Source organism: Mastigoproctus giganteus, chromosome 1, assembly GCF_048544385.1.
Source record: "Mastigoproctus giganteus isolate SK-2022 chromosome 1, ASM4854438v1, whole genome shotgun sequence".
Classification (NCBI taxonomy): Eukaryota; Metazoa; Arthropoda; class Arachnida; order Uropygi; family Thelyphonidae; genus Mastigoproctus; species Mastigoproctus giganteus.
This window is the reverse complement of record NC_143575.1, coordinates 3568665-3588755: the sequence shown is the minus strand read 5'-3', so window position 1 is coordinate 3588755 and position 20091 is coordinate 3568665. Positions and strand designations below refer to the sequence as shown.

Sequence of the window (20091 nt, the reverse complement as noted above, 5' to 3'; positions counted from 1 at the left end):
GTACAGGTACTTTGTTTTTTTACAACCTATAGTATCGCGCATGGATTGAAGGTTGAAAAGTTGAAAGAAGATACTTGTTGACATGCCGACCGGGCTAGCCGAGCGGGTAAAGTGCCTGCCTGGCAACCTAAAGGTCACTGGTTCGGATCCTGCCTCGGGCTTGGATCAAAGTACTGTAAAGACAATATGCTACTCCAACTGAATCTAGATAAGTTGAGCAAATGGGCTGAGAAGTGCCAACTGAAGTTTAACATTGACAAATGCAAAGTACTGCATATGGGTAGCAATAACCGAAGAGAAACATACCAACTGTCTAGTACTACAGACAGTTGGTATGTTTCAGAGAAGAGGAAAGTGAAAAAGACCTGGGGGTATTGTGCAGTCAAATATGAAGTTCACTGAGCAGTGCAGACGGGCTGCCAGGGCAGGTCATGGAGTCTTGTCAATGATATATAGAAATTTTGCTAGCAGGGACAGGGAGGTGATTATCCTGTTATACAAGGCAATGGTCAGGCCACACCTAGAGTACTGTGTACAGGCCTGGAGGCCTCATTTTAGGAAGGATTTAGATTTGCTAGAATGATTACAAAGAAGGACAACAAGATTGGTGCGGGTCTCTTAGCATTAGTAGAGGCATTTGATGCAAGAAAGCAAGCTTATGCAGCATCAGCCAAAAAAAAAAAAAAAAAAAACCCACTTCCACTTCACCCCTCTGTTCGTTCAAAATACCTGTCCAGCTGAGCCTTAAACCTATTTAGGCTATCAACCTCCACGACAAGAGATGGAAGTCTGTTCCACCAACCAACCACCCGCTGGCTAAAGGCAAATTTCTGCACGTCTATCCTACATCTGTCTTTCCTCAATTTGAATTTATGCCCTCTCAGGTGATTATTCTGAGATAGAGGAAGAATCCCATCAGCATTGAGCATGCTCAAACCATTCAAGGCTTTATACACCTCTATCAGATCACCTTGCTGGTGCCTAGTCTCCAGACACTGTAATTTGCAAAACTTAAGCCTTTCTTTGTAAGAGCACCCCTTTGTTCCATTCACTAATCTTTTTGCCCTTCTCTGTACTCGTTCCAGCAGCTCTACATCCTTCTTGAAATGAGGCCTCCAGACCTGTATACAGTACTCTAGGTGTGGCCTGACCATTGCCTTATACAAGGGAATAATCACCTCCTTATCCCTGCTGGAAAAATTCTTGTATATCATTGACAATACTCCATGAGCTACTCTTGCAGCCCATCTGCACTGCTCAGAGAACTTCATATCTGCCTGCACAACCACCCCCAAGTCCCTTTCATTCTCTACCACTGTCAGTGTAGTACCACAGAGTTGATACGTTGCTCTGGGGTTGCTGTTTCCCATGTGTACTACTTTACATTTGTCAATGTTAAACTTCATTTGCCACCTCTCAGCCCATCTGCTCAACCTTTCCAGATCCTGTTGCAGCAGCATAGTGTCAGTAGTGTCCTTGACAACCCTGCCAACCTTTGTATCGTCTGCAAACTTGGACATTAAGCTTGATATACCATCATCAATATCATTTATAAATACAGAAAACAATAATGGACCCAACACTGAGCCCTGAGGGACTCCACTAATAACATTAGTCCACAATGAGCAGTGTCCATTGATTAGCACTCTCTGTCTTCTCCCCCTCAACCACCCCTTTATCCATAGCAGCAATTTGCCTCCAATGTCACACTGCTCCAATTTGTGTAGCAGTCTTCCATGTGCAACAGTATCAAAAGCCTTTCTAAGATCCAAGTATATAATATCAAAGCTATTCCCTGCATCCAGTTCTTTTGCATCATACTATCCAATCAAATTGGTCAGGCAAGACTTCCCCTTAACAAAACCATGCTGTGTCCGAGCTATAACTGAAGTCTTGTCTAAATGATCCTGCAGTGCTTCTTTAACCAGTGCCTCCATTAATTTTCCTGGAACAGAAGTTAAGCTCACAGGTCTATAATTACTTGTGTCAGCCTTTGATCCTCCTTTGTGAATTAGGGTCACATTTGCACATTTCCAGTCTATGGGTACCTCCCCTGAGTCCAAGGAAGCTCTCATAATTATGGCTAAGGGTTTGCTTACTTCCTTTGCTGCCTCCTTTAATATAACTGGATAGATCCCATCCACCCCGGGTGCCTTTCTTGTGTCTATCTTCAACAACCTCTCCTCCATCTTACTCTCAGTTATTTCAAGATTCTGTAGCTTACTGCTAGAGTTGAATACACCTCTGGCATTCCCCTCGCTGAATAACTCCTCATGTGTGAATGTCAATGCAAAATATTCATTTAGTTTGTTAGCTACCTGAGCAGCATCATCAACAGTTGACCCATCAATATGGGTCAACTGTTGTCATCTTACCAAGAAAGGCTTAAACTCTATTGCAGTGCCTGGAGAGTATGCACCTGTGAGGTGATCTGATTGATGTACATAAGGCCTTGAATGGGCTGAGCAAGATGAATGCTGATGGATTCTTCCTCTTGCTGAGATTAAGAACCTCAGAGGGCATAAATTCAAATTGAGCAAAGGCAATTGTAGGATAGATGTGTGGAAATTTGCCTTTAACCAGCGGGTAGTTGATTGGTGGAATAGACTTCCATCTTCCGTTGTGAAAGTCGATAGATAGCCTAAATAAATTTAAGGCTGAGCAGGACGGGTATTTGGAACGAACAGAGGGGTGAAATGGGAGCGTTTTTTTTTTTTTTTTTGTTTTTTTTTTTGCTGATGCTCCATAAGCTTGCTTTCTTGCATTGTATGCCTCTATTAATGCTAATCCTAATACTAAAGTATAACTGCCATTTTTTTGTCTATCTCTGAAGTCTATCTAGGTCATTCTGAAGAAGTTCTGCTTGGCGGCAATCATTAACTACTCTACCAATCTTTACATTACCTGCAAATTTAGACATCATGCCCTATCCCTTCATCGATGTTATTTATGAAAATCAAAAACAACAATGGTTCTAATACTGATCATTGGAGAACCCCACTTTTTATATCAATCCAATATGAAGAATAACCATTTATCGCAACCTCTGCCTCCTGCCCTGAAGCCACCCTGCTATCCATCTAAGGATTTTCCCTGTGGTTCCAACTTGTTCCAGCTTATAAAGTAACTGCTGATGTGGGACTGAGTCAAATGCTTTGCTGAAATCCAAATAAATGTTGAAATTATTCCCCAAATCCACTTGAGTGACCCTGTCAAAACAGCTAACCAGATTAGTTAAACATAATTTTCCCTTTACAAAACCAATATCCTTCTGAATTTTGCTATGCTGAGTATCCTCCAGAACTCCATTTCTATCTAAGTGATCCTGGATTCCACCCTGATCATAGTCTCCATGATTTTCCCTACTACTGAAGTTAGACTAACTAGTCGGTAATTTCCCACTTCACTCTTAGAACTGTCCTTATGTACTGGAGATACATTGGCACCTTTCGAATCCAACAGAAACACTCCTGAGTTCAGTGATGCTCTCATAATTAGCCTCAATGGTTCAATGCATTCACTTGCTGCCTCCCTTAAGATTATAGGATAAATGCTATCAACCCCAGGGGCCTTACTGGCCTGTAGGCTCAAAAGTTTTTTCATTAAATAAACGTGTGAAATTTCAACATCATTAATTATATTTTTTTCAACTTCACCCAGAATTTCTCATTGATATGAAGGGTTTTTCTGTAAATATCGATGCAAAGTAATTTGAGTTAATCTGAAACTTCAGCTGGAGGTATCATACTATCCCACGTCCATTACATAAGGGTCCGATCTGGTTTTGTCCCATCTCTTCTTTGCATTTATATATGTGAAGAATTCTTTATTCTCCCCTCTTTGCCAGCCTAACCTTTTCAGTGGCATTATTACAGATCAATTTGTAGCTGTTATAGGCTTCAGTACATTTTATCGCTCTGTAACTTTTCCATTCCATCTTTTTCTGCTTAAATAATCTGGCAACTTCATTATTCATCCAACTTGGAATCCTCCTCATGGAGTATTTTTTAATGGTATTATAAGCATTCAAGGCTTCTGGGATTAATGTTTTAAAAGTATACCATAATTCAACTGTATTCGCTCTGTGTGAGATATCTACTCACATTGTAATTTCCTTTTCTGAAATTATAACACATTCCTTTGCCTTTAGCCATTGCTACCTCTCTCTTGATCATCCACCATAGAACTCCGTGATCATTCCAGCTACTGGTTCCTGTACTGTCAGCCCTATTATGCCATTTGGTTCATGGGTGATGTCATGGGTGATGATGAGGTCTAGAGTATTCTTTTCCCTAGTACTTTTCCTGAAATGTTGATACAAATAACAATCATCTAGTTGATTAAAAAATTTTGTCCCCCCATGCGGAGTTTCCTTCCCATTTGCTCCAATCAATTAGAGGCAAATTGAAATCACCCATAATAAAACATTCACACTTATTTGTCCATTCCATTTGCATGTAGAGGCCCTCATAATCTTGACAATCACCTGGCCTCTAGATTACTCCCACTCTCATTATACCAACTATCTCACACCATACAGATTCTATACTAACCAGCAAAATGTCTGAATCCGGGAACGCTTTCATCATGCTCAGGTTAATTTTGATAAGAAGCATGACCCTACTGCCACTTCTATCTTCCCTGTCCTTCCAAAATACATTATACATACCTTATCTCTGTGTGGCACCACGTTTCTGTAAAGCCCTATTATTTCAATGTTAATTGTCCTAACCAGCAGTTCGAATTCATTTTTATTGACGACACTTCTGACGTAACTGTATAAACAATTAAGACAGTGTTCTTGTATAGTTAATTACCCTGACACAATTCTTAAAGTTATTTGAGCTCACTTCCCTGGCATTTGCTACCCACTCTTTTGAAACACTTTGCCTTCAGAACATCTTACTACTATGTTCTGTTGTGGTAACAAACAAATTACCTATAAGTTCTGTTGTGGTAACAAACCTATTACCTTTCTTATTTTCTTGTCATCAAGAGAATAAACCAAAGAATTATATCATTTATGAGAAAAATTCTTTGCTTTTCTAGAAAAGAATGTGATATAATTCTTATATTATTCTATTCTATCATCTAATCTGTGCCTCCCTGCTCAATATAAAACGAACCATAGACCTTTGTTAACCTAAAGGACTTGTAATTTGGCCCACTCATTAACAATAAAATATTAATTACAGTTACTACATTAGTAATATCTTGTACTAACCTGGAAGGAGCATTACTCATAGAGAGCACAGTCCTGCCTGTAGTATCCATCCTTTGAATCACTAAATGATCAAGAACCATCTTTTTTTTTGCCCTTTCAATAATGTCCTCTTCCACACTACCTTTGGTTATTAATCTGTATATATTTACCTAAAAGACAATATTGTAACTAATCTATGTAAAGGTTTTTATGATTAACACCAAGGAATTTATATTCTTATTTTTCAACAATTTAAATAATTTTCATCTTTTCATAACAGTTGAGAGAGAGAGAGAGCATTTCTTTGCAATTTATTGTTTTGAGGTTTATTTGCTTAACAAACTTTGTATTTTGAAATAAAGGAAAAATTTTTAGTATCTTAGTTATGAAGTTTTTCTTATTTTTGTATTTATCTAATTATTTAGAGAATTACATGCAATATAAAGTCAGTCACCCATCAAGAATATTGTAGTAGTTTAAGGGATAGTGGAAAGTTGTAAGAAACAGTGATAAAAGTATAATTCTTGAATAATTATTTTTGTGTGGTTATGTACATGAATAATTAATACTGTATTGTTTTTACAAATCATACTGCTGAAAGAATTGCTGAAGGCAATCCTCCTATGAATCAGAACCTTATTACAAGCACTGTGTGTGTGATATGTTTGCTGACCTGACTGCAGCTGGATATAATGCCACAGGAGATGCCTTTCTGTATGGTAGGTGAAGAGGGAATAAAAAAATTAAATAGAATATTTGTGAATATAGTGTTTTGTTGTATGAATCTGTGTGATTGAATAAAAGGGTCATTGCACTTGAAGGAATTAAATCAGAAGAACATCAAGTACTCAGCTACCATCTTATTGTCAGTTTTTATAATTATGAACTACACTTGATTAGAAGAGGTGCAACAATATTTTCTGATGCTGATGTTGTCAAGGCAATGTTAGGTGGGTCAGAAAACTATTAGTTTGGGGGAAAAACAGACCAATAGTTTAATGAGACGCATGAAAAGAGATGGAACTGATTCACACTGCTTCTATTCAAAACAAAATTTAAATGTTGTTTGTAGGTAAGAGTTTATCTGATTCACAAGCAAGTGAAATATCAAAAAGTACTGTACAAGAACCAGCACCATTTATGATAAACATAAATGTGATATATGATGAATTGAGGACCAATTCAAGACTCTTTGGCAAAAAATATAAAATTTTCAACATAGCTGATAACAGTATAATTTTCTTGACTGATCTCCATTTTTTATGAGACTAAATAACAATTTAAATTACTATGGTAAATGTCAGGTTTTGCCCATAGACCACTGAAATCTTTGTGTAAAGTTATAACCAAAATAATTTTAAAATATAGGGTTATGTCAGAAGTATGGACCAGAGAAAAGAAACAATTATTATTCAAATATTATTATTTCATTTATTATTCAAATTAATTGCCATTAACATCCAAACACATGAATTCTTGTATGAATGTTTTTGTGAACACATCTTAAAACAGAAACACTGATCTGAGAGCACGTACTACGAATTTCTCCTTCAATGCTGCAATACTCTTTGGTTTGCGACTAAAAACCAGACCTCAGGTAATCCTATAGGAAGGGGGAGGGGGTAGAGAGAGATTGTTAAGAATTTTGGAGAGCTTTCATTAAATGTTAGTAATTTTGTTGAGATTTCTGTGATATGCTTGCATGTATATCTGAACTCTTTTGATGATGGACAAGAAATTCTTTTGAGTGATTTGGACAATATTAAATGGACCTTTATCATGTAAAAGAATTTTAACCTAACTCTAAATTTAGTTTTTTTAGGCACTGCTAAAGGAACTCATGATGCACTTGTTGGTCAAAAAAAGAAACCTTTATTCACTATCTAGTAGGGCCACCTTTTGCTTGAATTACAGTCTGCATATATTAACACTACCCAACATGATTTCTACCTCCAGCAAATCAATGGTTGTTTCTGGTCAAGTTTTATGTATAGAATTTAAAATCAATCATAAAAATTTCCTATCACGTCTCAGTTTTAAGATAGATAACTGGATTCTGTACAAGGATATTACTGTTTGAAATACAATTTTTAAACTTATTAACTTTTGATTGGTTTTGATTGGTTATTGGGTTAAAAGTTAAGCAAGTACATCATTATTACTGTTCTTGCAATATAGTATATTTTGATTTTGATTCCAGACAAGTCGGTATTTTTATTAATTACACCATTCAACTGTTCAATATATAGTGTATGATAAACTACGCTACAAGAATTCACCTTCTGTTCAAATTTACCAATTGCTTTTACTGTTTTTAGGTTAATGCATTGTTAAAACGGAGAAGACAAAGCACAGAACTTGCATCAATCACCCAGACAACTTCTGCTATGTTTGTGGACACTTAACCTCAAAAACTCAGAGGAAGAAAATATACAATGGCACAAAAGTTGCAGTTTCATTGTACTTTGGCTGCAAGATTGGTGAGCAAGAAAAAAATTGGGCTCCACGTATCTGTTGTATTAATTGTACAATGAACTTAAGGCTGTAGTTATATGGCAAGCTGAGAGCATTACCTTTTGCTGTCCCTATGGTGTGGTGCAAGCCCAAGAATCATTTTGACGACAGCTATTTCTGCATGACGAAAATAAAAGGTATTTCCAACAAAAAGAGCAAGCACTGCATCAAATATCCCATCAGCAATTAGGCCAGTGCCACATGGCAAAGAACTGCCATTACCTGTGCCACCAAAATCTTGGGGTATTGGAAGTAGTGATGAAGGTACAGAAGAAATCATTTTACCAGATGTCGCATAACCATGTACTTCACATGATTTGGACTACGAGCAAGAAAAAGAAAAGGCCCCACACTACATTGAACAAGAAGAATTAAGCAACTTGATCAGAGACTTGGGCTTACCCAAAGAGAAGGCTGAATTACTTGGATACAGACTACAACAGTGGAACTTACTCACCAAAGGAACAAACATTACAATATACTGTAAGCAAAATGAAGAGTTTTCAAGATATTTTGCAACAGAAAACGTGTGTGTCTGCAAAGACATTGCTGGTCTTATGCATGACCTGAATTGATCGCAATACCTCTGAATGGTGATTGTTCATTGATGCGGCAAAGCTAAGTTTGAAAGCAGTATTGCTTCATAATAGAAATACTTTACCATCAATTCCTCTTGTTCATGCTGTTGGCCTAAAAGAAACTTATGATAGTATGTCCCAGATTCTTGCTGCTATACATTACAATGACTATGGTTGGAATATTTTTGGTGATCTCAAAGTGATTGAACTGCTTGTTGGGTTGCAAGGTGGTTTCATGAAATACTGTTGATTCCTGTGTTTGTGAAATAGTCGTACAATACTGGGACAAGCAAGATGAATATATTCCCAGCAAAAAGCAATGTAAAGTATGTTCCATTGGTTGATCCAAAAGTTTTTTTTTCTTTCTTTACACATCAAGCTTGAACTGATTAAGAAAAGCAGAGGATCTGCATATTTACTGAAAATGTTTCCAAATTTATCTCATACAAAGCTGAAGGAAGGAATTTTCATAGATCCTCAAATAAGAAAGCTCCTAAAAGATGAAGAATTTCAAAGGAACCTGAACGACGTTGAACTGGCTGCATGGAGATCTTTCAAGGCTGTGGTAGACAGATTTCTCGGAAAGAGAAAAGAAGAGAACTATGAGCAACTGATGAGAAACTTGCTGAAATGTTACAAGAACATGGGGTGCTGAATGTCACTGAAAATGCATTTCACATGTCACTGAAAATGCATTTCAAAATGCAATGTCACTGAGAGCACTTCCACAAGGACGTATCTGCAATGGAAAAATGATACCAAGGTCGCTGGGACTCTGCCATGATGGCAAATTACTGTTGGTTCCTTAAACGGGAAGGCAATCTGGAGTAGAAAAGGAAATCACTGAGTGGGAAACATGTTTAAGTAACATATATTGTGTGAAATAATTACAACCATGTATGCTGATATTGTATAAAAACAAGGAATTTAAAAAATGCATATATCTTTTGATGTAGATGGGACAGAAGTAAAAGATTGATATTTTCACAATCAGGACATTAATTTTGTTCAGAATAACCAAATTTCTTTCCAGAGGTATGACGAAAAAAAAATTTTGTTGGTTAGTGTTATGGCATGATTTCCACTAGGCATCTGGAAAAGTCTAGCACCAGATTTGACTATTCTTCCACAGTTTTCCCTGTCGGCTGGTCATGAGAGTGTGGTGGACATGTCAAAGGCTCTGTAGTGGGGGAAGATCGCTTTAAAGCTGTACAAATGCTTTGTACAGCTGCTGTATTGTGGTCAGTAGAGAACTGCAAAACCAAACTGCCCTTTCCAACATATCCCACAATAGCATCAACATCTTGTGCTGATCTGGATTCAAACCATGAGAAGTAAGTGACCAGGATAGATGTTGGAAACTTTGGGAATGTTTCTCAAACCATTCAGAAACATTTTTTTGTTGGATAGTTGTTTTGTCGCCTAGAATGAAGCTACTGCAATCCCGATAAAAATGAAGCATTTCAAGGGGAAGTTGGTCCAATATGACAGAAAGATATTTGTTGGAGGTAACATAACCTTCTAATGGTATGAGCAGAGCCAGCCATACCAACAGAACATACCCTATACCATGATACCACCTCCGTCCATACCAACAGAACATACCCTATACCATGATACCACCTCCGTCCACTTGAGTGGTGGACATGAGACAGTTTGCATTTGTAGATTCATTAGGTTCACACCACACTTTCACCCTATTATTGGTGCAAACTATGAGGGTGGTTCAATAAAGAATCACCCGCCCCTACTTCCACATATCACAGAGTCATGATATTCTGTGTGTAGCATCATACATATCTCTGTACTAAAGATGCAAAAATTTCAGCCCTATGTCTTAATTTTTCTCTAAAGAGCTGAACTTGTGGCATCATGAACAAAGTTGAAGCCAGCTGTAATCCAGTATCTGTTCTTAAAGGGAAAATCTAAAGAAATCCACGAGGAGATGACTGCTGTACATAAGGATGAAGCCCCATCCTGTGGCATTGTGAAGCACTAGCATAGACAGTTTAGGTGTGGTCGGATATTGGTAGAATCTGAGCCCATTCCAGGTTGTTCCCATTCAGCCATTGATGACAGCATGATCAGAAAAGTAGAGTTGTTAATCATGGAAGATCATTGGATATCTGTGCGTGAATTGTCCCAGGAGGTGAAGATTAGTGTGAACTCTCTTGAAACAGTCCTTCATGATCAACTCCATTTACAAAAATTGAGTGCAAGATGGATTCCCTGATTATTGACTGATTTCCAAAAGACTGATTGCATTAGAAATCACAAGAGTTGTTAGCCCTGTGCCAAAAAAATGAGGAAGACTTTTTCTCTCATCTAATCACTCAGGATGAAAGTTGGATACACCATTTCAACCCTGAAAGTAAAAACTAGTCCATGGAATGGCGACATCATAGTCCCCCCCCCCCCAGAAGGCAAGAGTCAAAGCATCAGCAGGAAAGGTCTTGTTGACAGTGTTTTGGGATGAGAAAGGTGTAATAATAAGATTGATTACCTGCCGAAAGGTAGAACAATTACAGATGCCTATTATGCCAACTTACCCACAAAATTACGGGAGAAAATCAAAACATGTAGGCATTGCATGCTGTCCAAAGGTGTGAGAATGCTTCAAGACAATGTCCCAGTTCACACTTCTGAAATTGCAACAAAACAAGCGGCCACTTGTTTGTAGATATGAACTACTCTGTGGATATGAATTACTGCCCCCCATCCAGCCTACTCACTCGATCTTGCACCACCGGAATTCTTCTTGTTTCCTTCCCTCAAATCATTCATTCGGGGGACCCACTTCCCTGATGATGCGACACTCATTTCTGCAACAGAGTCATGCAGAGTTAAAAGACCAACCTCACCACTTGTACAAAAACAGTATCCGTAGTCTCATACATTGATGGGAAAAATGTGTAAATCTGCATGGTGGCTATGTAGAGAAGAACTGAAACCTCTGCCAAGAATCAACAAGCTAGCACCTCTACAGCTAGGTCAGGGTGATTCTTTATTGAACCACCCTCATATATAATCTTTTTCCATTGTTCTACAGTCCAGTCTTGACATTGGCAGCACCACTGCGAACACCAAGAAATATTTTAGGCAATCTTTCTTTGCTTAAATTAAATTAAATATTGAAAGATTCAATTTTCAATTTTTTGCAAAAACAAGCAGCTTTTGTACAGACACATGATTACCAAAACTAGAATGTTCAACTTCCACTGCAAATTAAGTTGAAAATGGACCTTTCTTTGCCTAAACTGAATTTTTCAGTCATTTGCTGCACAGTGGACACACAATTCACTATAAATTAGTGCAGTCTCATTCTTGGAGTTCCAACTTTCTGCTACATTTCTTCCTTTTAGAGCTGCATTCCCCTTTCATCTTCCACTCATTGTATACTTTCCATTGTTTTCTCAGTTGTAGCTCCTGATAAATGTGCTCCAACAATAACAACTTTCTAAAATTGGAAAGATCATTTGTCTTTCCCAAAACTGGATTGACTAAGAAGCCCCAGGAAAGTGTACAGCATTTATCTGTTCCCAAGGAACTTGTGATCATACCATGTGACAACTTATATTTGCATACCATAGATTTTTCAATATTTTTTTCAAGAAAAGGGTGAACAGAAAGTGGACATGGTAAAGCCCAAATGGATTAACAACTAATGAAACTGACTTCAGCCTCACTAACAGAAGATATATTGCGAATGATATTACTGTCCTGAACAAGGTAAATGTTGGAAGTGATCACAGATGGTAAGATGCACACTTCATATAGATGTAAGAAAAGAAAGGAAAAAACTTGCTCTTGAGTAAATAATACAAAGGTCTTTGAGATAACAGAAGAGGAGAAAAAGATGTACTAGATGTTAAGAACAAGTTTGAGGTTCTGCAGGCCTTTTAAAAGCAAGATATCGACAAAGGATACAACTTTCTGAAAGCAATAAAGCCTGAGAAACCTATAGGTAAAAAGAAATCCAAAGAAAAAATTAGAAAAGAAACACTTGTAGTGATGAACCAAAGATGACAAATGAAGAGCAAGAAAAACACTGACAAGGACAAAATTGAGTATGCTGAGTTATGCAAAGCCATTAGAAAGAGACTCAGAGAGGACATAAGAAGAATTAACACAAGAAAAGTTGAACAAGCACTAAGGGAAAACAAATGACTTCAATTAGCAGTCGTGAGCAGTAATACAGAAAGACAAATCATACTAAATCTGAAGAATAGTGATGGTGTACTTATAAATATCAGAGGCACAATTCAAATATCAGAAGACTACTATAAAGTATTATATAAGGAGCAAGGAAACAATGCCAGCAGTTGGTTAAGATGGGTCACTAATTTGCAATACATACGACATCCCCGATATCCTTCCTGATGAGATAGAACAAGCATTGAAGAAAATGAAGAATCAAAAATCCCCGGGTGAAGATGAAGTTACTGTAGAGTTGTTAAAATTGGAAGGAAGATACATGGCACAGGAACTAACAAGACTCTTCACAAAATACATTAGGAAAGGCATGATCCCTAAGGAGTGGTATAATGCAATCATAATTTTGCTCCATAAGAAAGGAGACAAATCAGAAATTGGAAATTACAGACCAGTTAGCTTGTTGTCCCACATCTACAAGCCATCCACAAGGGTCACCACTAACAGATTAGAAAGAATACTTGATGAGAATCAACTGAAAGAGCAAGCTGGCTTTAGGACAGGATTCTCAACTATGGATCACCTTCATGTAATATCATAACTAATGAAGAAAGCAAATGAATATAAAACATCATTATGCCTGGCATTTGTGGATTAGAAAAGGCATTTGACTCTATACAGCATAAGGCAGTGATGTTTTGGGCACTGGAAAGTCAAGGCACAGATGATCCATACATTACAATTTTGAAGAAAATATATGAGAATGCTACCTCCTTTATTAGACTAAACAAAGACAACAGCAAATTTAAAACTGAGAAAGGAGTTCAACAAGGAGATGCAATATCTTCAAAGTCGCTTACTGCTGTCCTTGAGGAAGCTTTCAAATGATTGGACTGGTCGCAGAAAGGAGTCAATGAATGGAGAGTACCTAAGTCATTTATGATTTGCAGATAACATTGTGATCATAAGTCACGTTCCCAAAGAATTAGAGGAAAACTTTAATCAGTTATGCAGATTTAGTAAGGATTTTGGACTAAACAAAAGTAATGATAAACAAATATGCCACAAAAAGGGATATAATCATTGAAGGAGTAGAAATTGAAATGGTGGATTCATATACTTATGTTGGACAAGTCATTAGCTATAACAATGACAAATGACTGGAAGTCAAGAGAGGAATAAATTTCGGATGGATAGAATTCAGGAAATAGTCGCATACTGAGGAGTAATATCCCAATTTGTCTGAAACGTAAAATAATGAACTGATGTGTTCTCCCCACCATGACTTATGGAAGTGAAACTTGAGCATTCACCAAAAGAATGGAAGAGAAACTGAAAACTATACAACGAAGAATGGAAGGAATTATATTAGAATCAGGCCATTGGACAAGAAGAGGAACACATACATTCTTTAGCTATGCTCCCATCTCTCCCTCCCCACTCAATCACTCTGCTATCCCATGGTACCTTAAAATAAATATAGCAGTGGGCAGTATTAAAGTAATAACTAAATAGCATATACTTGTGAAGCAAAGTAGCATATATCGAGCTTGTGCTTGCAAATCATTCTGCGGATTCCAGTCACTATCAAATATTACAACAGTATCAGCTGTTGCAATATTAGGCAGCAAACACAAGTAAAGGACATCCTTATCAAAACTAAAGAACTGAAATGGACATGGGCAGGACACATAACTCGAAGACATGATGACAGATGGACTAAGAAAATAACAGAATGGGTTATTTTCTTAGTTATTTTCTGAGTCTTTAATGGTTATTTTAATGTTGTCTTCCGGGTTTTATTTTAGCCCCAAGAGGGGCTAAAAGAAAACCAGGAAGACAACAATGGAGATGGACAGATGAAATTCAAGAGTTTGTAGGTAGTAAATGGATGGCCATTGTTGCTCAAAATAGAAGGAACTGGAGCGTTGCTGGAGGGGCCTTCATCCTGCAGTGGATTTAAAATAGCTGATGATGATGACCATAGATTTAATTCTATTGGTGCCAACTGCAAAAGGTTTCTAATTTTTTGGCCGGTGTGATTACCTCACAGCATTCATAACAACTGGAGATGACACAATCAGGATTCATGGCTTCAATAGTTTCGCAACATGCTTTTACCCTACCATTAGTGCAAAAAAGTGTAAATCAAGAACTCGCCAGACCGCATGATCCTTTTCCATTGTTCTACAGTCCATTCTTGGTGTTGGCAGCAAAACTTCGGTTAAATCGTTCAATTTTTCACAGAAAGATGTTTCCTTCATTTTCATATAAGCAAACATGATTACCAAATCCCAGAATGCTCAACTTCCACTGCATAATTCAGTTAAAAATTAGTCTTTCTTTGCCTAAACTGAATTTCTGAATCATTTGCTGCACACTGAACACATAATTTGCTTCAAATTCTTGCAGTTTCCTTCTTGGAGTACTGACTTCCAGTCATATTTCTTCCTTTTAGAGCTACATTCTCCTTTCATCTTCCACTCATTGTAAACTTTTGAGATGATGTGATAAAATATTCAAAATATCTCAGGAACCAAGTAGATAAAGGGAAATATGCAACACACTATATTACTCTTTGGGTACTAGACCACAAGTTATATCTAACAATAATAAAAAAACAATTTTTACATCAACATGTTATAAAACTAATATTACTGTTGTATCTTTAATTTTATTTCTGTTTCTTTGTATGCCATAAAATTTATACATATGAAATATTTTTAATCAAAATATTTTTCTTAAATCATGGTGGATTTTATGATCTGTAATGTCTTATGGACCAAAAACTATGGCAACCAAAAACATTTTTTATCTATGCTCCCATCTCTCCCTCCCCTGCTCAATCACTCTGCTATCCCATGGTACCTTAAAATAAATATAGCAGTGGGCAGTATTAAAGTAATACTAAATAGCATATACTTGTGAAGCAAAATAGCATATACCTGGTTTTTCTGTCCTATTCTGTGAGCTCGAGCTTGTGCTTGCAAATCATTCTGCGGATTCCAGTCACTATCAAATATTACAACAGTATCAGCTGTTGCAAGATTAATGCCAAGTCCTCCAGCTCTTGTGGACAATAGAAAACAAAAATCCTGTTAGAGGGAAAATTAAAATAAGCCATTAATATTATATGAATTACTTTTGTTCGTTTTTTTTTTTTTCTCTCTACTAGGTTTCACTGTTAGCCTATAAAAGAGAAACAGTAAAGAAAAATTTATTAGCCACGTTATGACAAGGATCTGGGTATATTCTTACCATGTGTACACCATATCCAAAAATTTTATTGCTTCATAGAGCTTGCCCCCCTCCCCCCCCCCCCTTCTCACCTACTGAATACTACAGTCCATTCTGGTTATTTGGGGCACATCAGGACTAGTGCATTTTGGCCCGATTAAGCGGCTGCCCCAATTATCCAGTTTCACATAAATAGTCAAAAATACGATGTACCCCCCCCCCCTTTACAATTGGTTCACTGTACAATCAAATCACATTATGACAAACTCACCATAGTAAAGTACCGTTCACTATACAATGTGCTGTAAGCGCCGGTCATTGTGATCACGTTTGAATTGAATTTTAATTCATTAAACAGCGATTCTAATTAGCAAAAATAGGAGGAATATTATCCACAGGCTATAAAAGCAAAGATATATTAAGCACAAATTTACACTTTATTACCTTACCAATTAAAAAATTAAATGATACGTGAAAATCGGAAGAATATATGTGATAATCGGAATAATTAATAGATTTCTGTTCACTGACATTTGTGGGTGGGGGTTAAAATTTAAAACAGTAAAAAGATAAGCAATCAATAACAAAGAACACGGCACACACAAATTGCAAGCAACACAATACGCTCAAGTGAGAACGGAGTAACGAGTTACAAAGCTTTAAAAATAGGAACGAAGAGAAGATCTGAAAATTATTTTTTTTTATATGATTGAAGATTTCATGGAAATGTAAACACATTTCACCATAATAACGCACAGAATTCCAGCTGTCGGTGTTATCGCAAATTAAGTAAGATTGAGTTTACTGTCTGTTTATGACAGATTTCGCTAACAGAAAAGCCCAATAAAAGGTGACTACTAATTGTTTTACGGTTGTGATCTCCAGAATTTTGACCGAACACGTGGTACAGTCGGAGACAATCGTAGGGTATTCTAGCTGCGGCCTCCTGCCCCGATTAAATGGCACGTTGTCCCAATTAAGCGAAGTAAATCCTGGCCATTTTCTTGATTGGTTTCTGTTTTTTAAGATTTTCCCCAAATAAACAGCTGCCCCGATTAACTGGTGGCCCAAATAACCGGAATCCACTGTATTAATAGCCAAACTAATAGAGCAAGCTTTTCTGCGAAAAGATTTAAACCGCCCAAACACTTCCTAGTTCATTTCACAAATATAAATGGTCTCAATTCTAATCTCAACGATGTCCATTTCCACTTGCAGTCTGACAAACCCCACGTACTTTTTTTCTGATAGAATCTCAGTTATCAGTTGATTCAACTACTGTTCATCTCAATTGCCCAAATTATTCACTGTATGATTACTTTCGCCTGAAAGGTGGTACTTCTGCATATGTCCGTTCCGATATTCCCTGTAAGAGACTTGGTAATTTGGAATCACCATTTTTCTATTTTCTCTGGCTTAAAATCTCTCTACCTCGTTGTGTAAAATTCATTTGTTGTCTCTACCGTTCTCCCAACTCCACTAATCACTTGGAGCACTTTGACTTCCTCTCTTTGCAACTTGACTCTCTCCAGTCCAACTTTCCTAACAGCGAGGTAATTTTCCTTGGTGATTTTAATGTTCACAACTCTAGCTGCCTTCCGTTTTCTAGTCACACAGACCCAGCTGGTAGAGATGCTGAGGCTTTTGCAATTACTAATGACCTTGCACAGATTGTTCATTTACCTACAAGAGTATCGGATAATCTTAACCATACAGCCAACACGCTTGATCTTTTTCCTTACAAACAACCTTTCTAAGTACGTGGTCGAAGTGAGAGGTCCTTTAGGCACCTCAGATCACAACTTGGTGATTGTCTCTTCTCCAATGGAGCCTTTATCTGATGGCTATTCCCAACCTCATATTGTTTGGCATTACAAGAATGTAAAATGGGATGACCTGAGGGATTTCTTTTCTTCTTTTCCTTGGTCAGATTACTGTTTCAAAACTTCCAATGTCAATGTTTGCTCAGATTGTCAGTGAAATTATTCTTGTAGGAATGGAATCCTTTATTCCACACTCCACTCTAAAATCTCGTCCTTTATCTAAACCTTGGTTTTCCAATAAATGTGCGAAGGCTGTTCAAGAGAAGTAATTGGCTTGTTTCCAATTCTTCAGTTTCATTTTATGCCTACGCTAAAGCTCGTAACAGTTGTAAAGCAGTTATTAACCAGTCCAAACTAGAGTTGAACAGGCCAAGAGTAGAAAACTTGCTTCTTGCCCTAATGGTAGCCGAGCATTCTGGTCTCTTGCCAAAGCCAGTGGCAGCAATTTTTTCCCACCTCTGTCAAAATCAGGTGGGTCTATTGTCACTTTAGCCAAGGATAAAACTAACCTGCAACATCCCATTTTTCTTCCAACTCATGTATTAATGATCTTGGTAAAACACCTCCCACGATTCCATTTAATGCCTCCTGTGGTCTTCCGGAAAAAGGATGTCAGAAGGATTCTGACGAATCTTGCTAAGAAAGCTCCAAGTCCTGATGGTATTTCTCCACTTGTTCTCAAAACCTATGCTCCTGAACTTACTCTTGTCCTTTGCTACCTTTTTTCACTTTCTTATTCCAAAGGTGTGTTTCTTCTGCTTGGAAATTTGCTCATATCCAGCCAGTTCCTAAAAAGGGTGACAAGTCTCTCCCATCCAATTATCGTCCCATTGCAATTACTTCTACTCTTTCTAAAGTAATGGAGAAATCAATTAACCACCAACTCTTAAAACTACCTATAAACCTTCCATCTGATCAATGACCGCCAGTATGGATTCTGTCAGTGTCGATCCACTGGTGATATTCTGGCTTATGTTACCCATTTATGGAAAAATTTATTGGAAAAGTTTGGTGAAACAGAAGCAGTTGCTCTTGACATCTCAAAGGCTTTTGAACGTGTTTGGTATAAAGGTCTTCTAAACAAGCGTCCATCTTATGGTTTGCCAACTGTTTTCTGTAATTGGTTATCCAGTTTTCTCTCTGATCGCTTACTGAGGGTGATGGTAGATGGCTCTCTGTCCTCTAACTTCTCCATTAATGCCGGTGTCCCCCAAGGTTCAGTTCTTTCCCCCACTCTTTTCCTCTTGTATATTAATGACCTTCTTCCATTTACTGGAAATCCTATCCATAGTTTTGCCGATGATAGCACATTGCATTCCACTTTCCATTTTGAAAAACCTTGCCCTGCTCAATCAGCTTCAACTTTTCGAATATCTGCTACTAATTCCTTAAATTGCAATCTCTAGGTAATTCTCCAGTGGGGCAAAGACAACTTGGTTGCTTTCAATCCTAAAACTCAGTCTTGTCTTACATCAGGCAAAAAGGATTCTTCTGCTCCTAGGCTTATCTTTGGTGACACTCCGATTTCTAGACAAAATGATATATCTCTTTTGGGGATTATCCTGACTTCTAATCTCTCTTGGCACTATGCTGTAGTGGGGAATACACCATAGTGCCAAGTGCATTTGAAGCACAAAAGAAAAAACATTTTTTTTTTTTGTATTAGAACCACTGTTCTTAAAAGTATGAGACAAACAAGAGGAATGCTTAAAAATGAGAAAATGGTGGGAAATGGAGATGGGGAATTCCCTGAGTCCACTTTTCATTTACAAGGCCAAAAATGATTTTCATGATGGTTTGAAAAATTTCTCTTGATGACTAAATCCCATAAATAAAAAGCCAAGGCAGACTGGTTCACAGGTTTGGTGTTAAATCAGGTTTGTTTGCAATGAAAAATCGTGCATTTAAGTAATACACAGATATGGCAGCATTTGGGGGCAGCACTTTACCGAGGAATTCCCCTATTAATATTTACTGGGAAGATCAGTTCGTGAGTATTGATATAGGTGGGCAGAATATCAAGATTTGACTGTGGTTCAATGAGTATGGATACATATAGCAAATGGAGGCATCTTGCATCTGTACTGGTGATACATGTACCACCAACGGCGCCTCCGTAGCCAGGTGGGAAGGAGCAGCAGTGCGTAGCACACGCTTCTTGATTAGACCGGGGTTCGAGCCCGTCACCACCAAATACGGAGGATGCAGAAAGGTCAGGGAATGACCACCGCGTATCCCGGAGCAATATGGCCTCAGTTGCTAATGTTCCTAAAAACCAAACAAACAACATGTACCACCAGTTGATAAATATTATTCTACATAACCACAAAGCTTTGTTTGTAGTCTTCCATGCGCAACAGTGTCAAAAGCTTTCCTGAAATCCAAGTATATGATATCAAAATTATTTTTTGCATCCAGTTCTTTTGTAACCACATCTTAATATCCAATCAAATTTGTCAGACAGGATTTTCCTTTAACAAACCCATGCTGTGTCTGAATTATTGCTGCAGTCTTGTCTAGATGATCCTGCAATGCATCTTTAACCAGTGACTCCATTATTTTACCCAGAACAAACAAAAGTTAA

General features: G+C 37.5%; 1 protein-coding gene across 3 annotated transcripts in view; it reads right to left on the bottom strand.

Moving 5' to 3' along the window:
- Chd1 (chromodomain-helicase-DNA-binding protein 1) overlaps positions 1-20091 on the bottom strand; it is a 606282-nt gene that overhangs the window by 233757 nt on the left and 352434 nt on the right. For all 3 annotated transcript variants that reach the window (XM_090371234.1, XM_090371253.1, XM_090371245.1), the window contains exons 20-21: positions 15393-15542; positions 5225-5373 (exon numbers count right to left, since the gene is read on the bottom strand). In XM_090371234.1, the coding sequence (XP_090227360.1) occupies positions 5225-5373; positions 15393-15542 (299 nt within the window). The remainder of the gene's footprint in view (positions 1-5224; positions 5374-15392; positions 15543-20091) is intronic.